The sequence below is a fragment of the Pituophis catenifer genome, unplaced genomic scaffold, assembly GCF_029215685.1.
Source record: "Pituophis catenifer annectens isolate HBS135680 unplaced genomic scaffold, rPitCat1.0.hap2 SCAF_2, whole genome shotgun sequence".
Taxonomy (NCBI): domain Eukaryota; kingdom Metazoa; phylum Chordata; class Lepidosauria; order Squamata; family Colubridae; genus Pituophis; species Pituophis catenifer.
The window spans coordinates 67,413,348-67,430,530 of NW_027256882.1; the positions used below are offsets into that span (position 1 = coordinate 67,413,348).

The 17,183-nt window shown below is 36.8% G+C and overlaps 1 protein-coding gene across 5 annotated transcripts in view; it reads right to left on the reverse strand.

Moving 5' to 3' along the window:
• The window catches only part of SLC6A6 (solute carrier family 6 member 6), a 64,449-nt gene that overhangs the window by 5,071 nt on the left and 42,195 nt on the right, over positions 1-17,183 (reverse strand). For all 5 annotated transcript variants that reach the window (XM_070936886.1, XM_070936885.1, XM_070936884.1 and 2 more), the window contains 9 exons: positions 15,745-15,879; positions 14,351-14,454; positions 14,117-14,241; positions 10,117-10,229; positions 6,615-6,752; positions 5,579-5,681; positions 4,802-4,902; positions 2,083-2,253; positions 783-919 (listed from right to left, as the gene is read on the reverse strand). In XM_070936886.1, coding sequence (XP_070792987.1) covers positions 783-919; positions 2,083-2,253; positions 4,802-4,902; positions 5,579-5,681; positions 6,615-6,752; positions 10,117-10,229; positions 14,117-14,241; positions 14,351-14,454; positions 15,745-15,879 — 1,127 coding nt within the window. The remainder of the gene's footprint in view (positions 1-782; positions 920-2,082; positions 2,254-4,801; positions 4,903-5,578; positions 5,682-6,614; positions 6,753-10,116; positions 10,230-14,116; positions 14,242-14,350; positions 14,455-15,744; positions 15,880-17,183) is intronic.

The following is a 17,183-nucleotide window of genomic DNA, read 5'->3' on the forward strand; positions in this document are numbered from 1 at the left end:
ATTTATCAAATTTACATGGCCACCAATCTCACACAGAAAAAAATGACTCTGGGTGGCATATAATTGCAGCTACAATATTGCAGCTTCCAATTATCACATAAATATATTCCCATATGGCTCACTCACATAACATAAAAACATGTACTCTTTCTTTAATTCTTCCTGTTTCTACCAGAAGAAGATAGTGCCACACCTTTAAAATCCAGTTTCTAAAATGCCAGAGCTTTTTTTTTTTTTTTTGGTTAAAAAAAGTCCAAAATAAAATTTTGCACTACCCTGTTCCCAACCACATCAACACCCAGAGAAACCTAAAACTTGTATATGCGCACATGTATGCATACGTATCAACACAATCCTACATATGTCTACTCAGAAGTAAGTCCCATTATGTTCATTGAGGCATATTTGCAAGACAGTATGCATAAGATTGCACCTGGGTATACTGTTGGCAAGAAAAATCAACTAAAAATGGTAAAGTAGCCATATGAATAAAAGTTAGTTAGATATGCTGTGTGGAAAACAGAAGATAAATTCCTGCAGTGTGCCTAATTTGATATGAAAGCTCTGTTTCTAAATAGAGCGGGACAGCCATCTGCTGTGATTTACTTTACAAAATATTAAAAAATAAAAACCAAACACACAAAAAATTACTTTTCTCTATGAGAAATAAAAATAACCCTAGTGCAAATATAAAGCTCTGTAAACCTGGTCCTATGAAAGATTCTATGGTTAGTAAACAGCAGTTTTAAAGCAGGTGTCCTCCTCTCATAGAGAGAGCTCACATTGTTGTCTCCACGATGACATGACTTGGCTTGATCAGTTCTCCATTGGCCAGGCCAGGAGGGCCGAACGTGGCAGCAATCTCTGTTTCTTTGTCCCACCGTGTGATCTCACGAGGAGCAGCCATTGTCTTCACCCTCTGGGGAGAAATGTGTACATGGAAATGAAGAGACTTCCAGATAAAATTTATGGAGGCTAAGCCTATATTAAATATTCAGGATGTTACCTATTTTGGATTCAATAGGAAGAGGTACTTAGAAATATAGCAAAGTTTAAATATGGTAGTTATTGGCTGTTGCTTTTTCCAAATTCACACAGCTATGAAAAAGACATGGCTGTTTTAGTAAGCTGCATATGGATGCTCCCATCTGAAAAGTACTGTACATATTATTAAACATGACAGCTATTTACCATGAAATAGAACAAGAGAGATTGTTATCTTTCCTTGCAAGCCAAGAAGTACCATTTCAATTTGGTTTAAATAATTATTTTAAAATTGTTCTCTTTATGAATTTCCAATTGACTGACTATCCATTGGGGAAATAGAGCAAGGCTTTACTTTACTTCATAATCACACACTTCAAACAGCAGAAGGATTCTGATTCACATGCTTAGTTAAGCCAAGTGTGACCATTATCAAGCAATTTATTTATAGATGATATGACAACCAATTGGATATGGTTTGATTCCCCAAAGTCACTGTCTACAAGATAACCCCTTACCAGGCTGGGATGAGAAAACTAATCTTATCATTAGGAAAGTGTACAGTGTGTAAAAGGGGGAGACCAATTAGGAAAGTCATACAAGGAAGGAGGTTAAATTTCCACTAGGTGGCTCCCAAACTCAATATTGTAGCTAATGAAGTTAGCTCCTTCCACTCTGTGCATGATACAAATGAAATGTGCAACTTTTATGGAGTGTGCACGAGGGGAGATGTGCTACTGGAGAATACCACAGGATTTCCTGATCTTGGAAATCTTTTTGAAATCTACTATCAAAATTTATCCTAACTTTTCTGTGACTCGATGGCTAGCTCCTATATAAATGAGTCAGTCTAGTATGGTGGTTTAAGGCCTCCAGGCTAGAATTTGGGAGTCTGTGAGTTCCAGTCCAGCCCTAGATGTGAAACCGGCTGGGTGACTTTGGATCAGTCCCTCTTTCTCAGCCAAGGGCAAATCACTTTTGAAGAAAATGTTGTCGAGGAAACTCATGATTTGTTCAGGAATTTGAAAGGATACAAATTGACTTCAGACAAAGCAAATAAATGATTAGCTTCTATAAAACTGTATATTTTGGATTTACCTCAAGGAGAGAGCCATCCGACTGCAGGATACGGATAACTGTAACCAACGGGATGCAGATCATAGATGAAAGAGCAAGTATCCAACCCAGACCGATTGCCCACGTAGGGTAGATGTAGTCCTTGTTGTAGGTCAGGGGGGTATACTTGACTAGAGAAAATATGAAGCACCCCTATGTCAGAGGGAGGAAAAAAAGCAAAAAGAGATTCAAGCACAAGGAAACAATTATGCTTTCTTCAATAAACAGTTTATACAGTGCAATGAGCCACCCCAGCCTTTCAAACGCCTTTCGGTGGCTGCCTGGAACCCTTTCAATTATGATTGTTGAAATCAACAGAATTTTTAGAGGGAAGAAATAGAGGTGAATGATAATGTAAAACTTTAAAATAAGCCAAACACCAAAGTCCTTAAAACCCAAGGAAAAGTGTGAAAATCTTGGCTCTTCCTCCTTCACTTCATGACTCTATCTATTAGGCCTTAGTTCCCAAATATTGTTAAGAATTGCCTAGCTTTGATTTACATTATCAATGATTAGTCTAATAAATGGAAACTGAAATTGACAATAAACATTTTTTTCAAGGACAGAGGGATTTTTTGGGGGTGGGGAGAATGTCTCCTTTTGATTCCTAAATCTTCATAATCTTTTTGTCTTTGTATGGATGGCTGTATTTCTTTAAAGTCTTGGGCCTCTGAACGTAGCTCTCTAACCCTTGCAAAAGCTTAGGAACGAATTAATATTTAAATGGGAAGGGAAAATGTTCATAAAATTGTACTTTAAAACTCAGGGTTGTGCCACAGGAATTTTAAACAAGAAGTCAGCTAAGCCAGTTTTGTTTTCCTGGTTCCTTCAATATTCAAGTTTCGCAGCAAGTATAAATAATTATGGCGTGCAGTAAAGCATGAAAATTAACTTGAGTAGTGTTACCACACACCACAAAGAAGAAAGGTCTTTTATATGTCCATAACACTGCCTGTTTGTCTTTACCTTGAGTTGCATAACATGCCACCTGATCTATTCAGCTGTTCTATTGCATTTGGGGCAAAGGATGTTTTTGACAAATATGCATAAGTCTGATGCCTGGCTGTGTTAATAAAAAAAAAAAAAAGGAAGCTAGCCACAGTCCAGTATTTTGTTTGGAAATGGCCAGCCTATCCAGGAATAAAAAAACCAGACCAAAATACTAATAGCAACAGCACATAGACTTATACCATGTTTCCCCAAAAATAAGACCCAACCGGAAAATAAGCCCTAGCATGAATATAAGCCCTACTCCAAAAATAAGCCCCAGTTTTAAGATAGTCAATCAGACGGAGGCTTCTAGTATTGTATTTTCCCCAAAATAAGACCTAACCAGAAAATAAGCCATAATACATCTTTTGGAGCAAAAATTAATATAAGACCTGGTCTTATTTTGGGGGGAACATGATACATACCCACTAGTGCTTTACAGCCCTCTCTCTCAGGGTGGTTTATAATGTCAGCATATTGCCCCCCAAAATCTGGTTCCTCATTTTACAGACCTTGGAAGGATGGAAGGCTGAGGTCAACCTTAAACCCATCAGGAATAAACTTCAGACTTTGGGCAGAGTTAGCCTGGGCAATACTGCACAGTACTTGAGTCATTGGCCACCATCACAGTGGTAGCTAGTTGATAGATAGATAGATAGATAGATAGATAGATAGATAGATAGATAGATAGATAATTTTATTTCTATACCGCCCCTCTCCCGAAGGACTCGGGGCGGTGCAGAGCCAAGTAAAAAACACAATACAAATCCCAATTAAATTTAAAAATTATTAAAATTATTACATTTACGGCCAAGATTCATTAAAAACCCAAAAATTTAAAACTCCGAATTTAAAATTCCTTTACAAAGATAGCCCTGCCTGTCGGAAGAGCAGGGTCTTGAGGACACAGTGAAAAACTCGGAGGTCAGAGATTGTGCGTATATCCGGGGGCAGTTCGTTCCAAAGGGCAGGAGCTCCCACAGAGAAGGCTCTCCCCCTGGGTGTCACCAGCAGACATAGTTTGGCCGACGGCACCCTGAGGAGTCCCTCTCTGTGGGAGCGAACTGGTCGGTGGGAGACTATCGGTGGCAGAAGGCGGTCTCGTAAGTACCTAGGTCCTGAGCCATGGAGCACATTAAAGGTGGTAACCAACACCTTGAATCGCACCCGGAAGATCACTGGGAGACAGTGCAGCTCCCGCAGGAGAGGTGTTACATGAGTGCAACGTGTTGCACCCATAATTACCCACACGGCTGCATTCTGGACCAGTTGGAGCCTCCGAGTGCTCTTCAAGGGGAGCCCCATGTAGAGTAAATAAATAAAATATAGTAATATATTATAGTATAATATATTACAGTAAAATATAGTATAATATAATATAATATAGTAAAATATAGTAAATAAAACATTGCCCACACAATCATTCAGTATGGCTGCTATTATCTACATGTTCTCAAAATTTTAGATGAACCCATCCTTCACCTCAAAATTGCTCCTTTAATGCCAAAAGTAACATGTAAGCTACAGAAGCCAGTTACAGGTCAGTAAAAATCTTGTAATCAGTGAAGAGTTTACACAATAAGCACATTACTCATTGAACACTTAACTATTCAATCTTATTTCTTTTCAGACAATGCAAGGAACAAAAAAGCTAACTAAACTTACAAAAATATTCTAAATCAAGTTTAGGCAAAGACATGTCCATCCTTACCACGCAGAGAATTGGTGTGATTACAGTCCAGCTCCATTTCATCCAAGGACCAGGCCTGTAACCAATCATATCTTCAATGGCATCGTAAAAATTGTCAGCGCCTAGAGTTTCAGCACAGAAGAAAGTAATTGTATTACTCTGCATATTCTGCCTATATATACTCTACAGCTATGCTAGATTTTCAAGGAGAAATGCATTTATTGTATTGTGAGCGTGAAAAACTCCATGAAAGCCTTTATTTTTTTGCTTTGTCTTCTACACTTTTGTTCTCCTGAGCTTTGGTGTTCTTAAATTTGGAAATGGCCTCCTTTATCTCCTTGTGTATCCTAACCGGATATTGTGAAATAAAAGCACAAAACTTAAGTTATTCGATAGATATGTTTCCTTCTTTGTACCAAGCACATAAAAAGCAATAGGTGGGGTGGGGGGAGATACTGTGGTTCTTGGCCTCTAAAATCTACCCTTTTATGACTTCAGGAGGTCAGGCAAACTTTTACAGCCTTAAAATGAAGCATTACAAGAAAGAGGAAAGCAATGAACTCAGTTTCTTGGAGGTCAAGTGAGAATGTTTTCCAAGAAATCTGAAGTACTTGGCTGAATCCCCAGTATGCAGAGAAGCCATGTAATAAATTCCTTCCTTGGCCTGTAAGGTTTCATCTCTCTATCCTTCCTCTATCCTCTATTCGGTTTGTCTCTAGGAACTACTGTATATTACAGTGTAGCTTTCAGTTGCTGCTGTGAGGAAATGGTCAGATCAGAACTCAACTTCCAACTTACCATAAACCCAGGCTACAGCAATGCATTCAAAGAATGCGACCCACAAAAGGCATACACCACTAGCTGCATAGTAGTCAAAGAGTTGAAACACATACATGCCACCCTGAAAAAGGACAAAAAAGGAACCCCCATTGGTATTAATACACCAATACAAAGATACACATGAAACACACATTGTAAAAAAAACAAAGTGATTTTTATATCTTTAACTTGCTGTTTACAAAATTTTCTGCCAGCAAATACAATTGCCAGTCAACTCTTTGGACATGAAAAAGTATACATTCATGTATTTCCTAAAACCTGCACTCTTTCCTTATTCTAGAAGGCATTTTGAAAGATGATTGAATAAAATTAAACCACTTGACTAACACCATTCCACCACTGCTGCTTAAACTGTGTTTTTTTAGGGCAACGCTTATAGAAACATGACGGAAGGAAGGAAATGAATCGTGAAGACAATTGAGTTGTGAATATAATACTTAGGTAAAACTCACCAAGAGCTGCCTAATATAAGGATGATGGATTTCTTTTCCTAAAGCATGGTATTTTCTTTCAGGCACGGCATTATCTAGAATGCCATGTTACAACATTCTGAATATGAGATAGACATCATTTCCCACATGTTTTATGTTTAATTAGCTTCTTTTCATATCTGTCTATTTCACACACAAAAATGTAGTTGATTATAGTCTTGCAGAAATACAATGCTTCATCATTAGCAGGACACTATAAAGTTTGAATCAACATGAGTCTAGATTGGAACATGTGCTAAATTTAGAAGACAGTACAAAGGGATTTAAATTCTTTGCAGAGTAATTCTTTGAATAATTCTTTCTCTCTCTCCTATTTACTTGGCACTCCAGGTTTTTCAGGCAGAATATTTGTTTCACAATACCTAATCATTTTAGAGAAAGATGGGAAGGAGCATCTCCTGGGAGCTTCCTTGTGCAAAGCACTTGTTTTACAATTATGCTATGATGACTCCTTGCATTGAATAGAAAAAGAAGAAGAAAAGTAACACCAGCCAATTCCTTACTTCAGTCACCATAGATAGTCCCAGAAGATAGCTGAGGAAACAGATTATAGCAATGAAGATTTCCCGTCGGTAACCCTTCCTTAGGAAGGATGGGTACAGATCAACTAACGATGTGATCTGCCCTTCAACTTCAACAAACTGTAGAGGAGAATAAAAAAATGAGTGGGTTAATGCAATGTATTATTTTATTCTTGTGTAAAAATGTATCCCTTATAAAAGAGAGTTAGTCTTCACCATTTATTTACATAGTACTGTATTTAATTTTTCAATATTCCAACACTGGAGCTGATAATAAGCTCTTAGTGGGTTTACTGATTTCCCTTTCACTTCCTAATTAGATGTGAGTTTGGTTACTGTAAGCATCAAACTTATGAATAAAAGGAGAAATAAGACAGTAAAGAAATAGGGCTGTTTGTAGACGCTCCAGGGTAAAATCAAGTAATTCTTGGAAGAAACTTGATAAGCTGTTTTCCATGTAGTGCCTTGCATGACAGTAAGTTTTCATAATTTCTCAACAGAAAAATATTTCTACCCTTTCGTTTCCTTCTAGCATGAATCAGACATCCTCAGAGAAGGAGTTCTATGGATAAAAAAACACCCTTATTTTCATGCAGCCCTTTCAACTGTAGATTTAAGAAAGCTGGCTTTCATTTTCCCTGCTAAAAATTTAATATAAATCATGATGAGATGTTAAATGAAGGGAAAATTTTAGGGGTACAGGTAGTCCTCTATTTATAAACACAACTGAGCACAAAATTTCCATTGCTAAACAAAACAGTTGTTAAATGAATTTTTCCCTATTCTTGATACAGTCGCTAAGTTGTTAAGTGAATCCGGCTTCCCTATTGACTTTGCTTGTCAGAAGTTTATAAAAGGTGATCATATGACCCCAGGACACTGCAAACATCATAAATACATGTGGAAAACAATCATAAGTCACTTTTTTCAGTGCTGTTGTAATTTTGAATGGTCACTAAGCAAAGGGTTATAAATTGAGGACTAGCTGCACAAACATTGCATACTCTTTGTATACTCTAAAACCTTAAGATAATTCCAGTTGTCCCACTCTTTTAATTAACTATATTAATGTTTTAACAAAGTGGAGCAAACAGCGATGATATATTAATATAAAAACAAAGCAAGATAGGCAATAACAACAAAAGCCATTATTAGAAAAATAAAATTTAGTACTAGCTAGAAGTATGGAATGTAGGTGCTCAAAATGTTCACCCAATTATTTTTGAATATACACATAGATACACATGCAAGCATGTATACATTCCTTTAAGAAAAAACAAACCCTTTTTTCAAACCTGTAATCTTTTAGCTTTTGTCTTGTTTTGTGGTTCAGTTAGTAAAAATAAACTACCTTTGTATACTGGGTAAAAAGAACCCTACAGAAATTTGTGTGGTTCTTTTTTTTTTTTTTTTGCTAAATGTTCTATTCATATAAGTAATTTGATAATAAATAACTCACTTTACAGAGAGAAGTTTAGTATCATGTTTAAAAAAAAGTAAGCAACTATCACATAGAGGCAGTTCTAAAATGCTTTTGTGAGCTGACATATTTCCACGACTTGCATTTTTTTGTTTATTATTTTATTAAAGTGAGCATATTCCTTATTGTCCTTAATTTCACATTTGTTTCCACAACCAATCACTATTTGGCTTATTATAGCTTCTTAATAATCCTTAGAAATCTGGGGTTTTAGCCCTTAAGAAATTCTGACTTTCTTTTTCTCCTGCCATGTAACTGTATCCAGCTTGGTCCTAAAGCTGCTGTAGCATTCCAAAATCCAGCTTGACAGGGCTCCAAAAGCAAACAAAACATTAAGTGCTCCAATTAGCTTTAATTATTTGACACAGTGAGCCTGAACTGAAATGACTGAACATTACCAGGCAACCTTTAATTTACATAAGTACTTGGTTGCAGAACCACAGCTCTGAGAAGGTCTGAACATTCAATTTGGAAGTGATTAAAAGTCACTCACTGGCATTCAAAGATTAAGCCCCCAAGAACCATTTAGAACAAATGAAATGCTTTGCCAAATTATGAGATTAAGTAAATAACAACCAGAGGGAAAATTCTTCTAATCTCCACTCATATGAGAAGCTTTTGAATTCAGTAAAGTTTCTGTCCCAGGCCAGTAGATTAATGTAACATTTTAACTATTTTCCCAAACAACAATTAGGAGCTTGTTGGCTTAAAATCTTAAACCATTTCAAAGAAGTCCTCTCTAAAATCCTAGGACAGCTGTGTGACTTGTAATAGTCTGGAGATTATTAATAGATTTCTTTGTGTCACATAAAAGGCCTTGAGAGGGAAGGAAAACAAGGTCTCCCTTGCTCTGTCTCCCAGAAACAAATTGCTGAGGACAGGCAAAAATATCCAGCGTATACACTGATTCACATATATCAAGTCCATTGGATTTCCTAAACATTTTGAGAAGCAAATACCAAAAGGCAGAAATGAACAAGGAAGTGACAAGAGTATGAGAAATAAGCACATATCTGACAAACTGGTAAACTTGAAGCAGGGGAAGAGGAAATTATATGTGACTGTACATTCCAATGTCACATTTCAGGTTTAGTCTATCCTTTAATAGAGTTTGAGTGCTGTTTTTAAAAAAGTATATTTTTTAATAAAGAAATATGTGCACGAATTGCAAAATATACAGTAATAAAAGCTATTTATGTTGTGGAGGTAGGATCCCCAGTGTGACACCCAGGGTCCCACATCCCTGTTGGATTTGATATCTTCTGTGTCTTCTTCTAAAGTTTAGATTATTTTAATTGCATTTATATGCAGGCAGACAGGCAGGAAGGAAGGAAGGAGTAAAATAAAGTTTCAGCTTCCATATCTTATTTCCAATGTTATTACTTGTAGCTTTAACACTTTGTTTTGAAGCTGCATCAATTGTCCCAACAAAGAGTAGAAGTAAGTAGAATTAAAAAGGGTTAATTAAAGACATGCCTGTATGTTTGCTCTAAGCCAGGCCTGTGAAACTGGCCGCCACGCCCACCCTGGCTCCGCAAGGGGGGAAAAAGTCACAATACATCATGTGACAAGATCAAGTTTGACACCCTGCTCTAAGCGGAGGCAGAAACTAGAGAGGCACCTTTATACCAAATTGGTGTTTTGTAACTGGTTTTGCCTCCCAGAGTAGGCATTTGAAAATTAACTGATCTGCTTTGTGTGCAGGCATTTTATGTGCCTGCCTATAGTCATTTTGCAATCACCTCTCAAACTGCTCAGAACTCCACTAGTGCCTCTCATTTCAAGAAGTTTTGGGGATTCCTATTATAAAATCTATGCTGTAACGTCATGATAAGAGGCAGTATAATTAATAACATTGTCAGTTTTCTTGATTAATCTTAGTAGGAAGAAAGACAAGTGATTCTTCTATGGAAACACTCAACGCTCCAAAGCACAATAATTATATTTATGTACAGATTTTCCTATTAAAAGCTACAGATATTACATTTACTACCACTTACTCACCTGGCTGTCCAGGCCAAGCAACAGAAGCATAACGAAGAAAAGAATAGCCCAAAAAGTTGGCAGCGGCATCATGGACACAGCTTTTGGATAAGCAATGAAGGCCAGACCTGGACCTAGAGGAATAAAAAGAGAGAGAAAGGAAGGGGGGAAAGGGAGACAACATAGTAAGTATTTAATTCATTTCTGAATAAAAACCTCCCCCCTCCCCTCATAAGTTGCCTGATTCCATTCAGATCAACCCAAACCCAACTGAGGCTTCCATAAAGGAATTAATTCTATCTGACAAGGAAGCATGCATGGTTATACCAGCTCCAATCTAAAAGGTAAATGGAAAAAAAAAAGCAGAACCCAGCACACTCCATTCAGAAAGAGAGCTTATGAACTAAATGAGATATAATTATTGCATGACTAATTTCTATGATCTTTAAAGGGAAAAAAAAATCCTGGGCTCTTAATTTTCTCTTGGGTTATTCATGCACAACTTTTTCCTTGGGACAAACAAAACCCAAATAGTAGTTTCTAGGATTTACGCCAGAGAAGGGCAGATCCTGAAGTGGTGTAAAACTCCAGAATTCTATGAATATCACATAGTACTGTGTTAAATATAGAAACAAAGGAAATGATTTAACAGCTTCCATTAGAAGACAGTAATGTCTTGGGAGAATGTTCCAAATAGAATCCATCCTTGGTTACAATTGACTGCCAAATGACATTAGTAAATTGTCTCAATACAGCAATAATAAACCCATTTGCAGATATCTAACATAGTCAGTATTATTTGCTTAGGATACAAAGCAACAAATACTATCTGAAGATCTGTCCTTCAAGTAAGATTATCAACAGCAAAGTCAATAGTATATTTTTTATTATTTTCCCTGTGGATTATTCAATAAAAACCCCAAACAGCCACAATTCTATAATAGTTATGTGAGATAATTATCATTTTATATTGGGGCCCTTTAATTCAAGTACAATAAAGAGTTGAAATATGCTTGTATTTATTTAAAACTGATACTTTAACCATGATGGGAAAATACTGCAACAATACTTTTCATGCAAGTTTTTTGTTTAAATTGGACTAAGATACTTATGTTTATTGTTCTTTTGCTTTTCTTCCATATTTTAAACTGGAAAGTACGCCCTATGAATTAGTACCTGGCCACTCACCAGGTATGTTTTTGCCATCTTCTATTTTCCATTCAGTTTAACAAAATATATATTTAGAAAGATGCAAAAATATGCTCAAACCTACTTCCCATAATATATTAACTGCACTATCCTCATTTAAATTAATAAGCGTTTAACTACAGCTATCCCATTGATTCTAATAGAAAGAGATTCAATTCACTTTTTTTAGATTGAAACTTTGGGGCCCAATCCTGCTTGCATTATGCATTGTTAAGGTAATCCTAAATATTCTGCTGGATGAAAGATCTCATATGGTCATTATTTTCCTCTGTGATCCAACAAATACGCTGTTTGACAAAATCTTTTCCATCTATACATTGGTGGATGTATCTCAAGAGCCAAAGCGTTCTAGTACCCTGGATTTGTAACTAAGATGGCCCAATTTCACAGAAGGTCCATGTTATTCAATTTTATTTATTGGGCATGGGCTCGGGGTACCTGCAGAACCACCTTCTGCCTGCCTCCCACCGCCTTGTGCGCTCATACATAGGACTGCCTTCCTCCGGGTGCCATCGGCCAGACAATGTCGGCTGGTGGAGCCCAGGATGAGGGCATTCTCTGTGGGCGCACCGACCCTCTGGAATGGGTTACCCATGGGGCTCCGGACAGCCCCTGACCTCCGCTCTTTCTGCCGTGACCTGAAGACATGGCTTTTCCAACAAATTTGCTGATCTGATGGGTGATTTTTAATTGGGAGATTTTAATTGATTATTTTAGTAGCTATTTTTATTGTTTTCATCGTTTTAATTTCTGTGAGCCGCCCCGAGTCCTTTGGGAGAAGGGCAGCATATAAGTATAAGAAAAATAAATTAAATAAATAAATATTGTTCACTTATTTATTCTACAGTGTATTAATTCTTTCATTAAGCTGTTTTAGTTGAAATCCTGTCTAACACTAAGTTCCATTGAAACTAATGGTCTCATTTAACATAGTTATCAATATAGCCTTGTTACCTCTTCATAGCAATTATGTTCAGTGGGATGGTTGAATAAGGCATGCAAAATTTCAGAAACAAAGGCTGCCATTCCAGAGGCACAGCATAATCCTATATGCATGCTTACTCAGAATTAAGTCTTACTGTGTCCAGCAGGGCTTAGTCCCAGGTTAAACTGCACAAGACTGCTGCCTTAAGAATGTGTGAACTAACTGAAATCAATAGAGTTAAGTAAACATAGCTTTGTATTGTATGGAAGATTAAAGTACATTAACTGCCACATCAGCTCCCACATTTTCCGGGATTGAATATCAGAGGCGTGCATGCTTTGGACTTTTGTCCCACCACAAGTGCACCCCCTCTTTATTATTCATTAAAGCAGCCTGACTTTGGTGCCAGCTTGGAGGAAAAACATGACCCTCCTTGAGGAAGCATCCCATTCCTTTTAATGAAGTGGATTGTCTAAGCAGAAGCAACAGCAGCATCTTTCTACAGGCTCATGAAAAAGCCTGAGAAAGGTCAGGCAGCTTTAAGGTAGAGCAGAGAAGTGCTGTGCCAAGCCTGCACCATTTTCAAAGCACAAAGAGCCCTAAGAAATATATAATTACAGCAGAAATACAAATTTGAAATTAAGTCTACAATTCTTATTGCCATTCCTTATCACCGATGGCATGGCACAGGAAGACGAACCAATATGTTACACAACACAATATGGAGTTGCTTTCCGCACAGTACCTGCCTCGGAAACTTTTTTTCTGCCAGTTTAGCTGTACATTACATTAGACACAGCCTTTTACTGGCTGGTTCACATTTATACCTTTTTAAACAATTATGACTCTTCCAGATCTAATCAGGCAGACAAATAAAATATATAACTTGGGCAGTAACCATTGATGGCCAATAATTCGGAAAGACACTATTTTTTCTACCAGTTGCCGTACTCCTGTGCCTGAATGGCTGTCAGAGAGTCTTAGCGCTATAGATTTCAGTAGATTGTGCAATAAACTGAGCATCTGGTCCAGCATGTCTTAATATCAACTGTGCAAGTGCTTTAGGGAAGTCCAAAAAAAATTTGCATGCTTTGTTCAAAAGAAATAAGTAGGGGCCTATCCTTTCAGAATACAGAAAGCTTAGCTTTAAAATATTTTACAAACACAATGAAAAGAATATATATATATATATATATATATATATATATATATATATATATATATATATATATATATATATATATATATATATCTCCCTGTATGACTTCCACATCTGGAAATATGCATGGCACGTTGCCTTAGGCACACAGATACAATAGTATAACTAGGGAAGACAAACTGGCTAATCTAACTTCACATACTGGAAGTCTAGGCGAGGTATGACAGGGAAGATTATCTTTTCCCTCTCACCCATTTTTTTTGAACCACTTTGTTACAAACTTCATCAATTCCAACATCAGTGATTTGTTTAAAAATATATAAGCTGCAGTTCCAAAAGTCAAAATCTGAGCCAACTCAGATTTTCTAGCATAGTTTTGAATAAGATGGTGGGTCCATGGATATTGTAGAATGATGTCTATTAGAGATTTCATTGAAGCTAAGGCAGAGTAAGCCCCAAAGGCTCACCTCTCTTGATACATTATTGACATTTCCTGTAATTCTGATTTAGTCCTGAGCGTTCAAAGTCCGTATTGTATTTCAGCGCATTTTTAAAAAGTGTATTTCAAACTGTACTACTCAGTGAAATAAATCATTACTTTGTTTGCTGAAATACCTTTTATGTTTTAATCTTTTTCTCCTTTGAGTTTTGGGATGATTTAGCTTGTCGAACTTTGCTCACACACTGGATGGCAGTGCCCACCATCACTGCCACCAATACCATCGTACCTGACTCTGCCACATCAGCAATGTCCACCCCTTGCTCTTGTGCCATGAAGCCCAGGACGGAAAAAATTGCGAAGCCAGACACAAAACTGGTACCACTGTTCAGGCATCCCAGCAGCAAACAGTCCCTATGTCACACATATGTCATGGAGGAAATTAATTAAAGAAAAATTTGAACCCATGGTTCCTTACACATCAATTAGCTAACAGACTAATCCCCTTTGGTAGGAAACTTGCCTGTAACAGTTGTATTTGTATTTGTTGTAGCTCCCCAGTGAAGTCATTGCACCTAAGCAGATTGCATAGGAGAAGAAGATCTGTGTGCCAGCATCTATCCAGACCTAAGGAAAACATGAGAAACAACAAGCTCAGAAGATGGTGCTTGGTATCAGTTTTAGCTATCAGTTTTCCAAACAATCCTTTTTTCTCTCTTGAAAAATAACATTATCATAACAGTATTGCTTCAATAAGACTAGCAGTTCCTAACAACATAACCATGCTGCATTGACCAAAGTTAATCATATTACATGGCATATTACAACATCATTGTATGAAAATGAACTTAAACAGTTTAAACAATAGCATACATTTATATACATAAATAAAAAGTTTCACGATTGCAGACAAAAACAAAACAGAAATAGAAGAACATTTATTAAAAAAAGACATTTGAGAACAGTTTGCCTTTCATGGACTCCATACTTTTAAAGGAATTATATTCATCCCAAACATGGTATTTTTTTTCTTACTTCCAGCCATGGAGAATCAGATATTCTAATCTAAGTAGGCTGATACAGAATTGCCCCAAGCCTTTAAAAGGAAGAGGGGCAGTAGCTTTTTAGGATAACTTTAAGCACGCTGCAAAAACATTAGAGATGGATAGTACCCAATGGCATTTACATTGGCCTTGTAGCATTTAGGCTGCTTTGCATCCTTAAATCTGATTCTGCTTATTTCCTACTTTCACTTTTTTTTTCTTTTGAATAGACAGGTTTGCATTTCCCCAGGTTTAGGAATTAGATCTTGTGGCTGTCTACAACACATTCTAACATGCAATCTGTAAGGAGTTGAAAAGGTTCATACATAGTAAAACAAAAGGAATCAATCTGGGTTCCTGTACATTAGGGGAAAAAATGTTTTCCAAGCATTTATAAGAGCAAGTGAGCCATTTTTAAAATTCTTTCCCACTGTAGCTATAATATGGCCTTTAGCTACCCTCCCAGGGAACGTCCCTATAAGTGGACAGTTGAAAATACTCACAAGTGCTTCTTACCGTTCCTTCTGCTGCTCCACGAATTTAACTAAAGACTGAAGCAAATTATTTCCCTTACCTTGTCCACAGACTAATACCAACAAAAAAGCTGAGATGCTATATTTGGATAGAGTCTACAAGCCTCAGAATCCTTTTGATACAAAAAGATATACACACATGGAAAATACATTAACATGTTAATAATAGCGTTTTTTGACAAAATAAAATGGAAAACTGAACCATAGTAGAAAACTTCAGTTAAGTATAGATTGGTTAAGTAATCAGTAAATCTGCAGCATGAACCCATTGCCCTCCATGCATTTTGCTCCAGAGTACGTAGGGAAGAAATTATCACTATCTCATATTTTTAGCAACTCACCATTGGATCAGACAGACGAGTGATGTTCGGGTAAAGATAAAATTTGATACCCTCTGCAGCTCCAGGTAAAGTGACACCACGGATTAAGAGTACAAAAAGCATGATGAATGGAAATGTTGCTGTTATGTACACAACCTGGTAATGAAAAGTAAAACAGCAAAAATAGCAAAAGCTCTTTTATTTGTAAAAATGAAATTTCAGTTTATAGTTGTGTTATATTATTATTGGTGTTGTTATACAGGACTGAAGGTTTAAATGGACCCATGACAAATAAGAATTTACTACTGACTCGCTTACAATAGGACAGCTACCAAGAGTTATTATTGGAAGAGCTAAGGGACCAGGTTTTTTTTTTTTTTTTTTGGGGGGGGGGGATCTGAATTGATGGCATGTAATCAAAATCAGAACTGAAATGTGGCCATCAATTATACTTAGATTTATAGGACACAAGAAGAATCCCACCAGTTGGCACCTATAGTGCAAAATATTAACTACAAACATGGCTTTGGTAATATTCATTAACCATACAATTTCAAGTTAATTTCAAACTGGGTTTTTAAAACAAATTTCATTTATTTTTTTAATAAGATCATATGATACCAGAGGTGGGTTTCAGCAGGTTCTGACCAATTCTGGAGAACCAGTAGTGGAAATTTTGAGTAGTTCGGAGAATCAGTAGTAAAAATTCTGACTGGCCCTGCCCCCATCTATTCTCTGCCTCCCAAGTCCCAGGTGATTGGGAGGAAATGGGGATTTTGCAGTAACCTTCCCCTGGATTGGGGAGAGAATAGAGATTTTACAGTATCCTTCCCCTGCCATGCCCACCAAGCCATGCCATGCCATGCCACGCCCACCAAGCCACGTCCACAGAACCGGTAGTAAAAAATTTTAAACCCACCACTGTATGATACCATTTGGTAATTCCAGCTGTGCTATTCAGTTTAATATATTTCTGTTTCATGGTTTAGCCAGATAAAAGCTCTTGAGGTTTGTCTCCTTGCCTCTTAAGTAAACCTCAGGAGATTAATAGGCAGATATTAATGCCTGCTGCACCTAACAAGTCCTGCAGACAGTTTGATCTCTTAAATATAACACGTTTAACTCCATTATCATTTTCATATTTCTTTTTTTTTTGTTTTGAAATATTATAGGAATTTAATTTGTAAGCATGTAAACAGATCATCCCCATTTTTTAAAGAAAACTTTCACTTAATCTTATTTTTTAACATTAAAAGCCATCCAGAGTCACCTTATAGGGGAGACGGGCAGGATATACATTTAATAAACAAATGAATAAATAAATCTTATTTTTCCTTCCCACTTTTGACATGTAGAGTATAGTTAGGTAAATCACCACAGTCTATAGATATAGTAGATAATGGTAGTCATAGTAACCAATCAAGCTTCTTAGATGAAGCTTCTTAAAATGTCGCCTTCTT